At 34.3% G+C, this 15,018-nt stretch overlaps 2 protein-coding genes across 3 annotated transcripts in view; both read right to left on the bottom strand.

Annotated features, from left to right (window-relative positions):
* Positions 1-2,392: 2,392 nt before the first annotated feature.
* On the bottom strand, positions 2,393-6,010 carry LOC119640862 (endothelin-converting enzyme 1). Of its 2 annotated transcripts, none has more exons than XM_038039139.1 (10): positions 5,508-5,592; positions 5,056-5,397; positions 4,701-4,993; positions 4,471-4,638; positions 4,331-4,414; positions 3,985-4,260; positions 3,648-3,904; positions 3,519-3,574; positions 3,079-3,463; positions 2,393-3,008 (listed from the first exon to the last, which is right to left on the bottom strand). In XM_038039139.1, the coding sequence occupies exons 2-10, from the start codon at positions 5,258-5,260 to the stop codon at positions 2,909-2,911; spliced, it is 1,824 nt and encodes a 607-aa protein (XP_037895067.1). In that variant the 5' UTR covers positions 5,261-5,397; positions 5,508-5,592; the 3' UTR covers positions 2,393-2,908. The 2 variants fall into 2 exon arrangements, with proteins under 2 accessions (XP_037895067.1, XP_037895066.1); XM_038039138.1 differs by having other exon boundaries at positions 2,396-3,008; positions 5,056-5,452; positions 5,508-6,010.
* Positions 6,011-12,440: 6,430 nt separating this feature from the next.
* LOC119640784 (tubulin polyglutamylase TTLL5) overlaps positions 12,441-15,018 on the bottom strand; it is a 6,479-nt gene continuing 3,901 nt past the window's right edge. The window contains exons 3-5 of the mRNA XM_038039008.1: positions 14,729-14,996; positions 14,452-14,665; positions 12,441-14,381 (exon numbers count right to left, since the gene is read on the bottom strand). Coding sequence (XP_037894936.1) covers positions 12,588-14,381; positions 14,452-14,665; positions 14,729-14,996 — 2,276 coding nt within the window. The 3' untranslated portion in view covers positions 12,441-12,587. The remainder of the gene's footprint in view (positions 14,382-14,451; positions 14,666-14,728; positions 14,997-15,018) is intronic.

Below are 15,018 nucleotides of genomic sequence, written 5' to 3'. Positions count from 1 at the left end.
CAAAATAAATTTCATATCAGAAAAGATAAATAAAAAGTCATTGACAATTAATTCTAACGGAAACCTTATGATGATAATTTTTTTATACATAAGTATATGATCTACTAGAGATGATTTTCGATGATTTCGAATGATATCGAATTCATCTATGGCACTTATATAGAAATGAGCGGATTGTACTCAAAAGAATCTTGAAATGCACAGCTGCCTGCGAGATACTTGACTTTCCAAATATCTTGAAGACGAGAATAATAGGAAATAACCAAATATATGTTGTATCAGATAATAAATCAAGCGATTAAATGAAACGATTTAAAGAACACAATAATGCAAGTTCGAGTATAGGTTAGTTTTCATTTCAATTGCTAACCATGTTTACGGGAAATACAATTTAGTCGATCGATCTAGAGGTAAATGTGTATTAAAAGACGACGAGAACAACCAACAATATATGCTCTCTAACTATTAACGAATACACAAAAATGACTCGGCTTTTAACGATAACTACAACTAATCCCTTTACCATAACTAATAAAGTGTCTCTGAAATCAGCAGAAACGCGTCTGACTGTGTCGGAAATGGAATGGAATTCTTTTTCAAAACGAAGCAAGGATTTTAGAACTTTTCGCAAAATCTCCTTGGTCGATGGCTCAATCATTCGACATTTTCATTGGATAAGCAGTTGTTTTTCCAATACAAAGGGCTTTTACTCTTCTAATGCTGAATGATTCCTTGATTCCCTGTTTCTCAAATTCTCCGAACGTTCTGCCAATCATATAATTTAATATCGATTAGATATGACTCTAGCAGCGGCTAGCATCGCGATTTTTTCAGCCTTTTTTAAAAAGAAAGTAATCATTCGATCCCCTCGAAACTAAACTGGTTTTATTTCGCTTTATTTTGACCTATTACACATCGTCTAATACGGTAAGAGTCAGAAAGAAGTGAGGAAAGACGAAGAGACAAGGAGATGGCCGCAGCGGAGAGAGCGTGACAGATGATATTTCTGATGTGGAAGAAGTCCAAGTATTGTTGTTAAGTTGATTCTCTGTTAAAATCTCTAGAATTAACTTAGGAAAACGACTTTTTTCGCTTACACACTTTGGGCAATTATTCACCGTATCAATCCATAGATATTTTCATATTTTTGTCGCAATTCGGGAAAAATCTGATTTTTAATGTCTCATCAAATATAGCTTGTTGGAAGACGAAAAACCCATTCACCCACGGTACGGGCTTGAGAAAAGTTGTGGCAATCCTTCTCCAACGATAATAACAATTTGCTCAGGTAGTCTGATGATTTCAAACGAGGTCACGCGTATACCAATTATTAGCCCGAAGGTAGTGGACGACCAACGGATCAACGAAAAATTGCGAAAGCCACTATCGACAACCATAAAGTGAAGTTGTAAGGCATAGATGACGTTCTACCGATATAAAAAAGCAGCGTATTTCCTATTTTGTAACAAAATTTAGGTCTGAGAAAGTTTTTTCCAAATGCAATCTGTCACCTGTGAATCTAGTCGTGCACGATGAGAAAAATACGGGAATTCAAGTTAAAATTACTATCCCACCCAATCTATTTTTTATAACGATCGCCATCTCCTTGCACATGGCAAAGAAGCAGCATCGGAGAAAAAATTGGGTTGCAAATAATGTGAGTCCATTACGAGAACTAAAACGAATTTTATTGAAATCGTTTTAAGCGAACGCAATGTGGTAGAGAAGCTTTGAGCTAATTATTGTCACTCTCGAAGGAGACGATCTAGGGGCATAAAATCGAATTTTGCAAAAATGTCCCGGGAATTATTGATCTATTTAATATGTATATATAACTTACTTACCCATATAATGCTAGATACCATGCATTAGTACATCCTTCCACGATTTAAGGAATTCTCGTACTTCTTTGCATCCGCATAACGTATACGTATGCGGAGATAAATCTAAAATATCCATAGACTGAAAGACCTGTGAAACATTTACTATAATGTCTTAAACGTAGAAATCCCATTAAAAATCAAAACCGAAAGCCAACTATAATTTCCCTTTGTTGGTCCTCAACAAATTCTCTCCAAGCCTACTTGTCCGATTTTAAACCCACCATTACATAGAAGCCTAAAAGGTTCAATCATATTCGGGACGGATATATTTTCTCTCAAAAAAATTTATCACGTTCATCATTTAAAATAAATTCGGTTCGATTCGTTTTTAAAGTCTCTATTTAAGAAAATATCTCTATTATAAATTTATTAATTTCATTTCATTTTTTTCTTTAGATAATATTCTTCTACAGTATTAAAGCTTACTCGTGCAAGAATGTTTCTTATCCAAATCACAATGCGAACAGTTTCAATTCAAGTAAGTCTCAATTACCTTAGTATAGTAACAAGAAAGACTTAATCAACATAATAAGTATTATATTAAAAAACCCGAAAAAAAAATAAAAATAAAAATTCAAAACTTAATTAACAGCAATATTAAACATAAGTATAAGTATATCTTAAAATATGTAATTAATTGAAAGCATAAAATAGAAAGTTTCGTAGTAGTTTGTCTATCACATGAAATTCGTTCAACACTTATAGTTAATTTTTGATAAAATAATACTTTTTATATATATATCTTTACAAGATATATTTGTCGTTAAGTCGACGCGAAAGACATTCACTCATTCATCAACCAATTAATGATAAATAATTATGACTTTGTTAAAACATTAACAGATCCGAACCGTGCTTCTCTTCACGTTAACATATATAAGTTAATATTCTTATCCATTTTCTTAATCTTAACTATTTTAAAAGATTTTAAAATATAAAGTTTCCTACAAATTTGCCTTCACAAGTATCATCATATACATACACATCGTTCTTGGATCGTCTGGTGAAAGTTTTATGCGTTGCATTTAAAGGACATTACAAGTTTTTTGAGCGTTTATCATTGAACCCGAGGGACATTTAAATACCTCGGTAGCACTGCCTCCTTGAGCCACTAACCAACCCAAGCTATAAGAAAAATAAATTTTTTTTTTACAAATATCATTATTGTTTTTCTATAGAGTAAAATAGTTATTACATGTGCTCAAATTCGGGAGCGTCTGTATCGATGCCAGTGTAATCCGATTCAGCACATAATTCTTGCGCGGATACAAGGAAAAATATTTGCGTCGGTGTTAAATTAAGACCCGGTAAACGTGCCATTCCTTTGATAGGACCAGTCAGCGATAGCATGGAATGGTATGATATTTGCATACCACCCGAATGTATGAGTATATCCATGCGACTATAATTCGAAAAGATGTTAACCGATTTCGGTACACAACGCATAGCCTTATCTTCGAATGCTTTTGTAATCGAACGTAGGATTTCTTTGGCTATAGCGACACCGACCGAAGCATACTGCAAATAGGGAGGCAGGCGACCATCAAAATATGGCACCAATATAACGGAAAGGGGTACAACTAAACAGAACATTAAAGTATTATAATGAAATTTCCTAAAGTTTTCCTTACTCACCGATGGAATGACTAAGGGTGTCATAGAAGATTTTGGCAACTATAGGATAAGCCCAACTACCAATAATAACAATAGAAAGTTTTCAATAGGTGAATAAAAATTTTTGCAAAATTTTCCCACTACACTTACGCGTCATGTGAGGTAAAATTGGTATGTATGACATCGGGTACAATTCGATTTCTTTGGTAGATTTTTAAAATATTTTCAAACCAATTATCCGAGGTGATCTCGAGCGATTCCAACGTTTTAATCATAAATGTTATATTTGAAAAACCACTCCAGGGTTCAGATTGTATTTTCAATGCGGATAATTTAACCAAAGCGGCTCCTTTTAGAGAAGGTGCACGTTTCAAATGAGCTTTCAACGATTTAAATATAATATCGGTCTTTTTGATTTATAAAAAAAAATATGAACAGCGTTTAGTATAATTTTCGAAAAATAAAATTCTCATTTAAATCTACATACACGTCTTATAACGTCGCTGATGTCATCCGACGAATGCTGCGCAATAAATAAAGCCGATGTTATATCCGGTAAAGCCCACATTGTAGCCCGTGTGCACACAACAGCGTTTGGATGCCCTTGGGGCAGTACGCCCAATGCGAATAGTAAGAGCATGGAATTGTGGGCTACTCGTGTGGGGTATTTCGACAATAATTCTCCAATCGCTTTGAGGTAATCGGAACTTCTTACCACAATAGGACCGCTCCAATCGCTAGGTACTAGCGTAGTCCAGTTCAACTAAAATATTAACATCAAACGAATTCTTTTTTTTTAGAAAGTTTAACACTGGCATCATATTTTCACTTACAATGGGATAGATTTCTTGTAACGAAGAGGTATTATAAAGAACCGAACTATCCCAAAATCCTCGTCGTGTGTATTCAACACGTATCTGAAAAATACAAATGAATACTTCAAATGACATTTGAAAATCTGCGAAACAGTTACCTTGTTCAGTTCCTTGATAAACGTAGAGATAGCTTCATTTTCAGAAGCTTTCTGATCTGCTGTTAAGCCATTCGGTAAAAAGCTATCGAGTAAATCGTTCAGCAATTTCGGTACGGTTTGCTTAAGGCGATAAGGAGGTGCCTTTGGACCCATCCAGCGTATTTTACTCTGCACAAACATCGTGTCATTTAACATCTTTGCAATCTTTGTATACAAAAGGTATATTTTACCTCCAAAATCGGCGCCGTAGCACTCGGTCCACTGATGATCAATAAAACGTGTGGATTTTTGCCATAACTTAAATCATAATAAATATCTACTAATGGTGTGGGTCCTAATTCGTAAATGTTCGATAATAATGGTGCAATACTTGACGGTCCCAACGCTCCAATAGGCAAATAACCACCCAGTTGCTCTAAAACCAAACGTATTGTCGATGAATTTGTAGTTTGACGTAAGCAACTACCAAATAATCGACCCAGTTTTCGAAATGGTCCGGACGTCGTATTATGCTGTAGCAATTCTGTAGGTTTTGACTTTTAAAAGCATTTTTAAAAAAATAATTTCTTTAAAGAATTGTCTTACGCTGCATTTGAGTGTCTACAGCTTCTTGAGCGCTGCGTATTGCTCGTAAACTAGCCAGGCCATTGGATTGAGAGGGTGATGAGCAGCTAAAATTTTTAAAATCGATACAAGGATCGAAATTCCAATTGATTTTGGCCTGTATACTGCTGGCTGCAATCTTACACACAGGATCTATACATTCGGGCGGTGGTGCGGTGGTGGGCATACAGTCTTCGTCATCGGCATAACAATCCCTAGGTAACTGAGACGGTGCCGTGCTAATTAGAAATAGTATCGGTGAGGCTACCAGCAACGATGTCACCAATAAAGTAGCCGTTGTGATAGCAATCTTGTGAACCGTTGCTGAAGTGCGCAACCATATGCAAGGTGCACAGCAAACCCAACCCAACGTAGCATTCTGGAGGTGAAGGAAATTTACCAAAAACTCCATCACTTTAAATCAAACAGTTTACCTTATCATACCGAGTCGAGCTTCCATCCACATTCCCGCTCTCAATTACTTCAATATCGTCGGCCTTAGACAACTGATTGGCACCTACCGAGGTCTTAAATGACATTTGCTTTTGCAACAAAGCTGAATGACTGCCTCCAGTGGGATTTGCAGTCGTTATCACACCAGAAATCATCATATTACCACGACCTGCCATCGCATCCGCCGTCATTGTGACGATATTAATTGTTTGCCAGTAAAATTTTAATATTAAATTTTCTTCTAAACATATATAGTTCACTCATTTACATAACAATAACAGCGTTTGGTTTTGGGTTGGTTTTTTACTTAAGGATATGAGTTCAAGAATTATTCTATTTTCACATTTACATACAATACAATATTTTTTTAAAGATCGTTGTTTATTGTTTAGCACTAAAGATTTACGTCTCACTTTCGTACTCTATCGTTTTTAATTTTAGTAATTATTTCAATTTTTTAGAAATATTTTCAATAAAGTTTATCTCCAGTTTTTCTTTCAAGTACGTCATCTCATTCGAAATTTCTTTTTCTCTGACATTCTAACCGTGCCAGGAATAATTTATGTATATTTGTGTAAAGAGCAGCTGTGAGCTTTCAAAGCTTTCCAAGCTTAATGGATTACAAAACTTTGAAAACACTTTGAAAATTTCTTCACGGGTCGTTATAAAGCTAGTACTGCATAACGACGCTGATAGCAGACACACATACTAGACTCAAAATTTTTGGTTAAGTTATAGCAATTTCGACTGGGAGAATACATTATATAAGTAACATTATGATAAGTGATAATACATTAGCGAACGAAACGCACACTCACTTGCGCCGAAGACATTATAACTAATGTTGAAGCATCACAGCGGTGCATCACAACAATTTATATATGAAATCGATCAAGCCTCTACCTTGTGTTTCTTCTAAAAGGTCCCCAAATATGTTTATAATATAAGGTGTCTTTTCGCCTCTTCTTATTACTTTTAAGTAGATAGAAGAAACAGTAGAGTAAACCACCCAAAAAAGTCAAAACAAAAGATGCAATTGGGAGTAACGTTCCTTAAACTTACTAACACAATGACTATGAATGATTGCATTCGTACTCTTTCGAATCAGAATATCATTCATTACCTTATCTGGCTGGGAACAGTTATACTGACGACAAATGTTGTATACTTACCTAAATAGTTAGCGACGTAGAAACAAAGCAATCATCTATCGATTTTAGAAATTTTTTGTGCTTATCGATCTACCAAATGTGCCGGCCTAGACAGTGTTGAATGGTACGTGCGCTGCTCAAGAGACTGCAGCTTTACAAAGGCAACCTAAGATAGATAAACGTTACTTGCAAAAGATCTACATATAGTATGCTCTTCATCATCAAAGGCGTTATAAATAATGCTATCTGCGCCCTAAAAATACGATAACAAAATCAAAACATTATCTCTGACGACAACCTTTGCATTAAATTTTTCCGTATTATCCTTATCAATTGTGCTGAGAATTTTGGAACCCTATTCTCATCGTTCTGAAATGTATTAAACCTAGCTATTTCTGCACCCGTTCCGATCAAGCAACTCTCGAAGCAATGGGAAAAATAAATTTTTCAAGAAATTTAGGAAAAGTGGTGGTGGTGCTTATGACTACTTCGCCTACTCTGCTGCAAGGTACAGATTTAATTACCTCAACCATTAATGTTATTATAGATACTTTCAGTTGATAAAATAAGCACTGCTTATTAATCCCTAATATTTTTATAAGTTTGTCAAGGCCAAAAAGTAATATTTCCATATCTACGTCGCAGGTGTCTCTCAATGGCCCCGAGTCCTCTGTTCCTCAAATTTCTTTGCTGAATACTTCCGATGAAATTTTTCAACCGCTGATTTCGATTTAGCTGCTAACTATTCGTACCTGATCACTAATTCGGTTTCGATTGCTAACTTTCAGAAAATGATGTTTTGGATGGTTTATGGTTTCTGAAATATAGTTGTGCGCCTGGGCCCGATGGCATGTTTAGCATGACTTAGGAGTCCACCCACAGCTTTTATCTGTACCGTTTGCTGGGGTGCCTCTATACAAGTTTTATACATGATTTTTTTTGCTATATATATAATATTTATTATTATTATTATTATTATTATTATTATAAATTTAGCCAGAGAATAAATTCTAAGACTAAAGTCTTAAAGCACTAGCATCTAGGGCTATCGGCTTTTATTAAAAAAACTCTACCGCACTTGAGGTTTGAACCCACGACTATTGTATTATTATTATAATTTCAGACTAATGAAATAAATTCTTAGACTAAAAAAAAGACATTGAGCACTAGCAGCACAGGCTATCGGCTCTAATATAAATAAATGTACCTTAGATAATGAGCTTAATAGTATTAATAAAGTAATTTATAATATTGATATTCGCTTCTGAAGCTGATTTTAGAATGTCCAAAGGGTTAGTCGTTCCAAATGCAGTACTTCTAGCCAAGGAAAAGTTAAGGCAGTCGCAGAGAATGTGCTTCATAGCGAGAGTTTGTCCACAACTGCAGATTGGGGAGGAAGACTTCTTCAAGACCCATTGGTGAGTTGCAGTTGTATGAGCAAGGCGAATTCTCGAAAATGTTTGGATCTTGGTTTTCTCAACATTTGTTGGATATAAAGGCGGAGTTAATTGAGGGTTAATGGAAGAGTAGTGTTGATGATGGTATTGTAAATTTCCTTCTGCAATTTTCTCTTTAACTTTTCTTCCAATGTATCTTTGAAGATCCAACTTTTCCATGATATCATCCACAATTAGAGGAGCAGAAGCAGCATACTTTGCCGCTCGATCAGCCTGCTCATTTCCAAATAAACCGATGTGACTTGGTACTCATAACATTTAAATTTTTCCGTCGGGTGTAGTAATTATATTCCTTAATTTGTTGATAGTGCTGCATCTCGAAGTCGAAGGGTTCCGAATAGCTTGTAATACAGACAAACTGTCGGTAACAATAACAGTTTTGAGTTTGTTTTTATGGGCAAGGTTCGCAGCGTGAAGGATAGCTCTGGCTTCGGTTGTTAAAGTTGAAGTACTTTCGTGAAATATGTGAACCTGTCTTGTAGCATCTACCACGGCACAAGCAGGAGGCAGGCCAAAAGATTTTGAGCCATCTGTGTATAAAAGATTCCAACCAGTATTCTCCAATCTACTTTTTTGTGCATAGACAGCAAGATGTCAAAAGAGCAGTCTTTGAAAATCCATGGAGATTTAACACCAAAAGACCGGAAAATTTTTAAGGGAATGTTCAATTCCTTTTCAATTACTTTACATAAAGATGAAAGCTTGGATGACTGACGATTAAGTTAAATTTTGCTTCGAGCATTGCGAATTAACTTTCAAAGGAAGCCTTCAACTAATATCTGGAGTTTGCTTTCACTGGAAATTAACGACGAGATTTTAAATACTCCTCTGTTCTGATTCGTAGATTTCGACTAATTTTCGCCATTTAGCTTTGTTCAAAAGTGATTAGACATATTAAATGTCAACCTTCTAAGACACGTTTCTTATAAGCATGTAAATAGGTCCGTTGCTAAAAACCTTTCCTTTTTTTGGACGTTGAAGACAGATTTCGAATCGATTTGCATTACAGTTCGCAAGTTGGTCACTTGAGATCCTCCAAAAACAAGGGAAGAACAAAAGATTTTAAATACATACATCATCCGTAACATTTACTTATAATCGCACAATCACCCCATTTATTTAAATGCCGAAGGAAAATGTTGAATTGATATCTCCCAAAATTCAGCAGTTTCCAAATTATCTTCAACTAAAACTGTGTTCAATTAAAACTAGCAAGAAGATTTTATACACTTATCGTTACTTACTTACAATTGTTAGCCGGTTGACACAATCGCAATAAATGTCCGCAGCTAAGAAATGAAGAAATTCGACCGTTTGAATTATTTGTCAATCAGTATCACTTTAAAGACACTCCTAGATGTTAAGGCCAAACTTTGAAGTGAAGTCGACGCGTTTTAACAGTTTTTACGAACCAATCAATCATAGATCCATGTGCTTAATATCTCACAATAATTTAAAAATTGTGACCCAGCGATCAAGAGTCAATTGAGCAAATAATACGCATATTTTAGGTTTGTATAAAAACTAATTTGCTTTGTTCTTATTCTACCTATGAGGGGGATGTGTAGAGTTGGAATGGACCATAGCCCCATAATCTTTTCATAATAATCAGATCAAAGAGAAAGTCGCACATTGTCATATCGTTCATAATGATCTCACTTAGCGACGCTACACTTACTGTTGAAGCAAATTTCCGGTAAATTTTTTGAGGTTATTAGTAGTGGCTTTGGTCCCTCTTAATCAATTAATTGTATATGACGAGTATATATATAAATGATGAAAAAAGTACAAAATGTTGTGTTATAATGAATACATACGACGTGATTCGCCCATCGGTCCATCATCATTATTAATGTGTAATTGCCTTAATAATGTATTTTAGAATGTGTGCATGTCATTGTGTCATTGCAACAATCATCGCTAAAAATTTCTGCGACGCAACTTTAAATCCACATTTTCCAAAATTAATTGATTAAGCAGATATAGATTATTCAAGGCAATTCAACAAGTGCACATTGATAACGATCAAGCGTTCGTTGTTCATTAATGGAATATAAGTTAATTTTTGATAGAACTCACTGTACTTGTACTTGCTTTGCATACTTAAAAATTGGTAACTAATTACTGCCTTTGTATTTGTAAATTTTGTATCTACAGAATAAATAAATTGAAAATCAAAATATTTTCTACCCCGGAGTAGTGAAAGGACAGAAGCTAGTGTTATATTATATTGTATTGGGTTTTCCTTATCCTCCACGCAGTTCTGCTGTGCGTTATTGCTACATCTTACGATGTATATGTATCAAAGCATGTAAACACATACGTTCTTTTAGTTTTGTAATTATTTGTTAGACATCAGCAACAATTAATTAAGCATTGGACACCAAACGGTATGGTGTAAGTCGGATGAAGCATTTTGTTGAAAGTTTTTAGACTGCAAAGCAAACGCATAGCTTGAATGAAGAAAAAAATGCAATTTATTTAATCTCGAAATATATAAATATTTGTTTTTTTCTTTTTTTAATAAAGAGCTTTTAAAATGCAAAAATATTTATCTTTTTTTCTTATATTAATTAACTAGACTGCATGCATGCACAATAATAATTGTATGGACAATTCGCTCTTTTTTCATATTAGCAGCTACTAAGTAAATTATGCTTTTCTTTTATTTTTTTTGTTTTAGTTTAAACATTGATTTAAATTTAGGATTTTTACTTTCGTAAATCTTAAAAAAAAGAAAAAGAGACTACGTTAAAAACATATTTTTTTTTTTTTACTTACACACAACTTAATATCAGAATTGATAATACAGAATTGATTTGTTTTTTTTTTTTGGCTAAATTGCTTTTGTGCGTGGATGATGAAGAAGTAAATTATTAAATGAATAACAACAAAAAGCGCAATTTTTCTAAAAACAATAAAAATGAAATTAATTTAAATATCAATATAATAATAAATTGCATTGAGAAAACGGTTCTTTTCGTTGTTTTTTCTTCTCTTTTTTTTTGCTACCAGACACAGTAATAAAAATGCTTAAAAATTGGAACAATTATAATAATAATAATAAAAATATTTGTAAAAAAGTCAAAAAAGTACATAATCTCATATTAAAACCTATATATATATACACATATGTACATATATATATATATATATATATATACATATTTATTTATTTTTTAAAATAATTAATTCTGACTAGAGAGCATTCAGTACTTTTGCTTTACACTATTTAAATTACTAGGAATGCAAAAACACTTTGGTTTGTTCATCTTTCCATTGTATTGTGACGAAAAATGCAAACAACTTTACAGATCATAGAAGAAAGTAAAAAATGCATTGTTATGAGAGGTAAGAAAGTGAGATTGAGATAGTTGTCGTTTTTTTTTTTTTTCTTTAAGTAAATCTAAAATATGATGGCAGCATTTTGTTTTGCTTCTTTTTTTTTTCTTTTCTTTAAATATTTATAAAATTTAACAAATAACAGAAAACAAATGCTAAAACGCAATTTTAATGTTTTATAAAAAATTTGCTCGAACGCTTAATTAATATTCGCTGCCATTTAAAAAGTAGTTGTTGTAGTTTAAGTGCATAGTTCGATTTGTTTGTTTAGCTAACTAACTACGTTTAAATTTCATATTTAAGTTAATAATGTTACAAATCCATAAGTAAATTAGAGTAAAAAGTTTTTTTTCAAAAATAAATTTATCATTTTTTTTTTTCTTTCTTTCTCTTCTTTCTTAATTATTGTAGTTTTTAAAGTGTGTTGATTGATTATTGCCAATAATATTAATAATGGTAATAATAATAATAAAAATGGTTATAATCATTTACTCATCGTTTTGTGTTAAACGTCTTTAAAGCAATACACGCGTTATTGCGTTAAAGCGTGCTTCTTTATTGATTAATTGATTGATTGATTGATTGATTGCTCACATTACAATTAGAGGTTAATTTTGGTTTTCTTTTAATAATATTTTATTGAAAATAGAATATATTATGTGTGCACTGAAGAGTTCGATATCTTTTCATTTTCCTTAGTATTTTAAAACAGAAAAGAAAAAAAAAACATAATTAAATATGTTTTTTATGTTGTTTGTTTTAAAAGCCAAAACTATTTGTAAAATGTACGTTTGGTTCTTCTTCTTTATCTTCATCTTCTAATTTTAATTTGTATTTCATTTGACCGTCCGCCAAATTCTTTTTAACGGTCTTTTGTAGAGAGCATAAATTTTCAATATCACATGTTGTTGGTTTGTTCGTATAAAGCTATGAATTATTTGCATTACAAAAGAAAAAGGGGGAAGGGGGGCGGGCGGGCGGGATAACACGCAAATCTGTATGATTTCACAAATATTGGTATGTATCAAAGGCCCAACGTAAGCTCACTTTTGTTCTTAAATATTATTTAACTATTAATGAAATAACTTTAAGACGTCGCTTATTTTGAAGTTTATCTTCGATTATTGGTATTAGTTAAATACTTTCTCCTGCTTGTAGTCGTGTCGGTCGAACGCCACGACATACCATCTGAATTCTTATAATAGCTGTCACATTTATTGAAATCCCTAGAGCCAGAGCCAGTTTGTACCATAGCCGGTAAGGCCTTTAAAAATCCATGAACACCGGACGGTATTGGAGGCGTTGGAGGTACTGATAGACCGCAGCGATTATACAGATACGGCATTGTCCCCATAAGATTAGTGTTCAAAGTTAAAACCGCTTCAAGGTCGCCTTCTTGAGCTTGTGATAGGAATTCGACAAAAAGATTGGTCGGTATCATGGCAAAATGATCGAAACTGTCCACATATGCCTCCGTGTCGCGGTTGTATTGTTCCAGAAAATCGCACAGCAATTTGGCTACCATGGCTGAACGGGCCTTGCTAACCGGTCGCATATTCTGTGGATTGCTGAAAAATACTGGCGCTTTAACGGCGCCACCAACCCTATACAAAAACTTTAAAATAAGCTTTTCATGGCAATCTTTGGGCTCCTGAGTAAGACGACGCAATATAGATTCTAAATAAAGACTGAATGCTTGCCTGGCTTGCAGCTGTGTTAACTCTGCACCCTCCTCAATGTATTTAATGATCTGTTTTCTCAAAATTTTTCCCTTCTCTTTGCATTTGGGTTCCACTCGCTTTTTAGAAAAAGTTATTGGCGAAGCAGTTTCAATAACGCGTTCATATTGCTCCATACGATCTTCTATCGAATTCTCCTCTTTAACGTCTCCATCTTTTAAAGGTTTACCGTACAAGCTTTTAAATACCATTTGATTATGATTATGTTGTACGATCGCTGACATATAACTTTGGCATTGCAATACAGGCGTGGATAATGGTATGCCAGTTAATGGATCTAAATAGTTACAATAGCGTGTCATACTGTCCTCAGTAGGAAATATGCGAACAAAGCCACCACGACGAGCATTTTGTAAACGAGCATTACGTACAATCCTTTGTTCTTCCAAAGTAAAAGGCCGGGATGGCGCAGTAGCTGTCAAACTGGATCGTTTCGGTATAGAGATTTGTTTCTTCAAATCCATTGGTTCTGCTGAATTTGTGCGTCGTTTATAGGTGACATTTCGAAAACGCGTCCATTTGCTATCATAATGAGCACGCATCGCTGGCGTTATAGCTGGTATTCCCACGCAAGTAAGGAGATCAGTTATTAAAGTTGCTTTAACTTTCGCATCAAGCGGACTGTCCACACCCATCGAAGGTGATAGATTTACTTCCAATAACCAAGGCTTCAGTGTGTCGTCAATTAGAATATCGAAACCATATAATTCAAAGCAATTGTTACCATTAGGTACAAACATGCGGCAAGCAGCTATGATAGATTGAGCACAAGAAAAAATCGACTTGATTATTAAATCTTCAATGTTGGTCATTAATAAGCGAGTATCACAACCATGGCTCTTCAGATGACGTAGCAACGCCGATAAAGTCCATTTATGGCCAACATCTTCTTCGTGAGCGGCGCTCGACTTAACATAATCCGTATGATACTTATTAATACTGTAGTTGCAAAGATGCATACAAGGATTCCATAAATTATCAGCATTAAGATTATATTTGACGGTAGCCAAACGCACTAAACCCTCCTCGTACATATATATAATAAGTGGATCGAACGAGGTAACTAACACATAAACTCGCAAATCACATTTGTGTCCGTCAATGCAAAGCGGCTCGGCCACGTATTTAGACACAAGGACCTGTTCATCCTGCGGTATCTGATCAGGCTAAAAAAAGAAAATACTTTGTTCGTATCTTTTTCTTCTTCTTTTTTTCCTACATCAAATCTAATCTTACAGAATTGACGATGAATATACCGCGACCTCGACTTGAAGCAGTTGGTTTGACTATCCAAGGTCCACGAGTTTTATTATGAGCCGATACCAAATCTCTATATTCCAACGGTACGATAAATGATTGCGGAATAATATCGAAATGCTTAAATCCGCGAAGATGTTGCATTCGTTCGATATTCTTGTAAAGACGATCCTTACGTGTCATCTCGTACGATCTTAAAAATGAAAATAAAATTTGTAGTATATTCCACTGATAATCATTAAAAGTGTCCGATTACCTTGGAAAGTGATTAACCCGCTGATAAGGAGCTAAATTACGTAAAACATCCGGCTTCATGTGCACTCCCGTCCATAACACGTTAAAATTTTCATCCTCATGAGCTTCTCTAAGGCCATGACGTGTAAAAATCTTACGCAATAATAAAGTTTCCGTCTGATGAAATTTATACTTGATCTTAAGATCGATGGCCGGCATACCCTGTACCGGTGCATATTCATTGCATTCTTCTATTTCAGGACTTTGATCGTCATCGTCGTCATCATCACCTCATCGTCATCCGTCATCATC

This window comes from Glossina fuscipes, unplaced genomic scaffold (genome assembly GCF_014805625.2).
Source record: "Glossina fuscipes isolate IAEA_lab_2018 unplaced genomic scaffold, Yale_Gfus_2 128, whole genome shotgun sequence".
Classification (NCBI taxonomy): domain Eukaryota; kingdom Metazoa; phylum Arthropoda; class Insecta; order Diptera; family Glossinidae; genus Glossina; species Glossina fuscipes.
Note: the sequence above shows the minus strand (reverse complement) of the source record. Positions and strands in the feature narration are given on the sequence as shown.

Bases quoted from the DNA above. Each gene is read 5' to 3' on its own strand.
- LOC119640862 (XM_038039138.1), bottom strand. From the start codon at position 5,717: ATGACGGCGGATGCGATGGCAGGTCGTGGTAATATGATGATTTCTGGT. The intron at 4,415-4,470 runs GTAACTGTTTCG...TGTATTTTTCAG, and splicing joins TTATCAAGGAACTGAACAAG to ATACGTGTTGAATACACACG. The intron at 3,464-3,518 runs GTGAGTAAGGAA...TGTTCTGTTTAG, and splicing joins CACCCTTAGTCATTCCATCG to TTGTACCCCTTTCCGTTATA.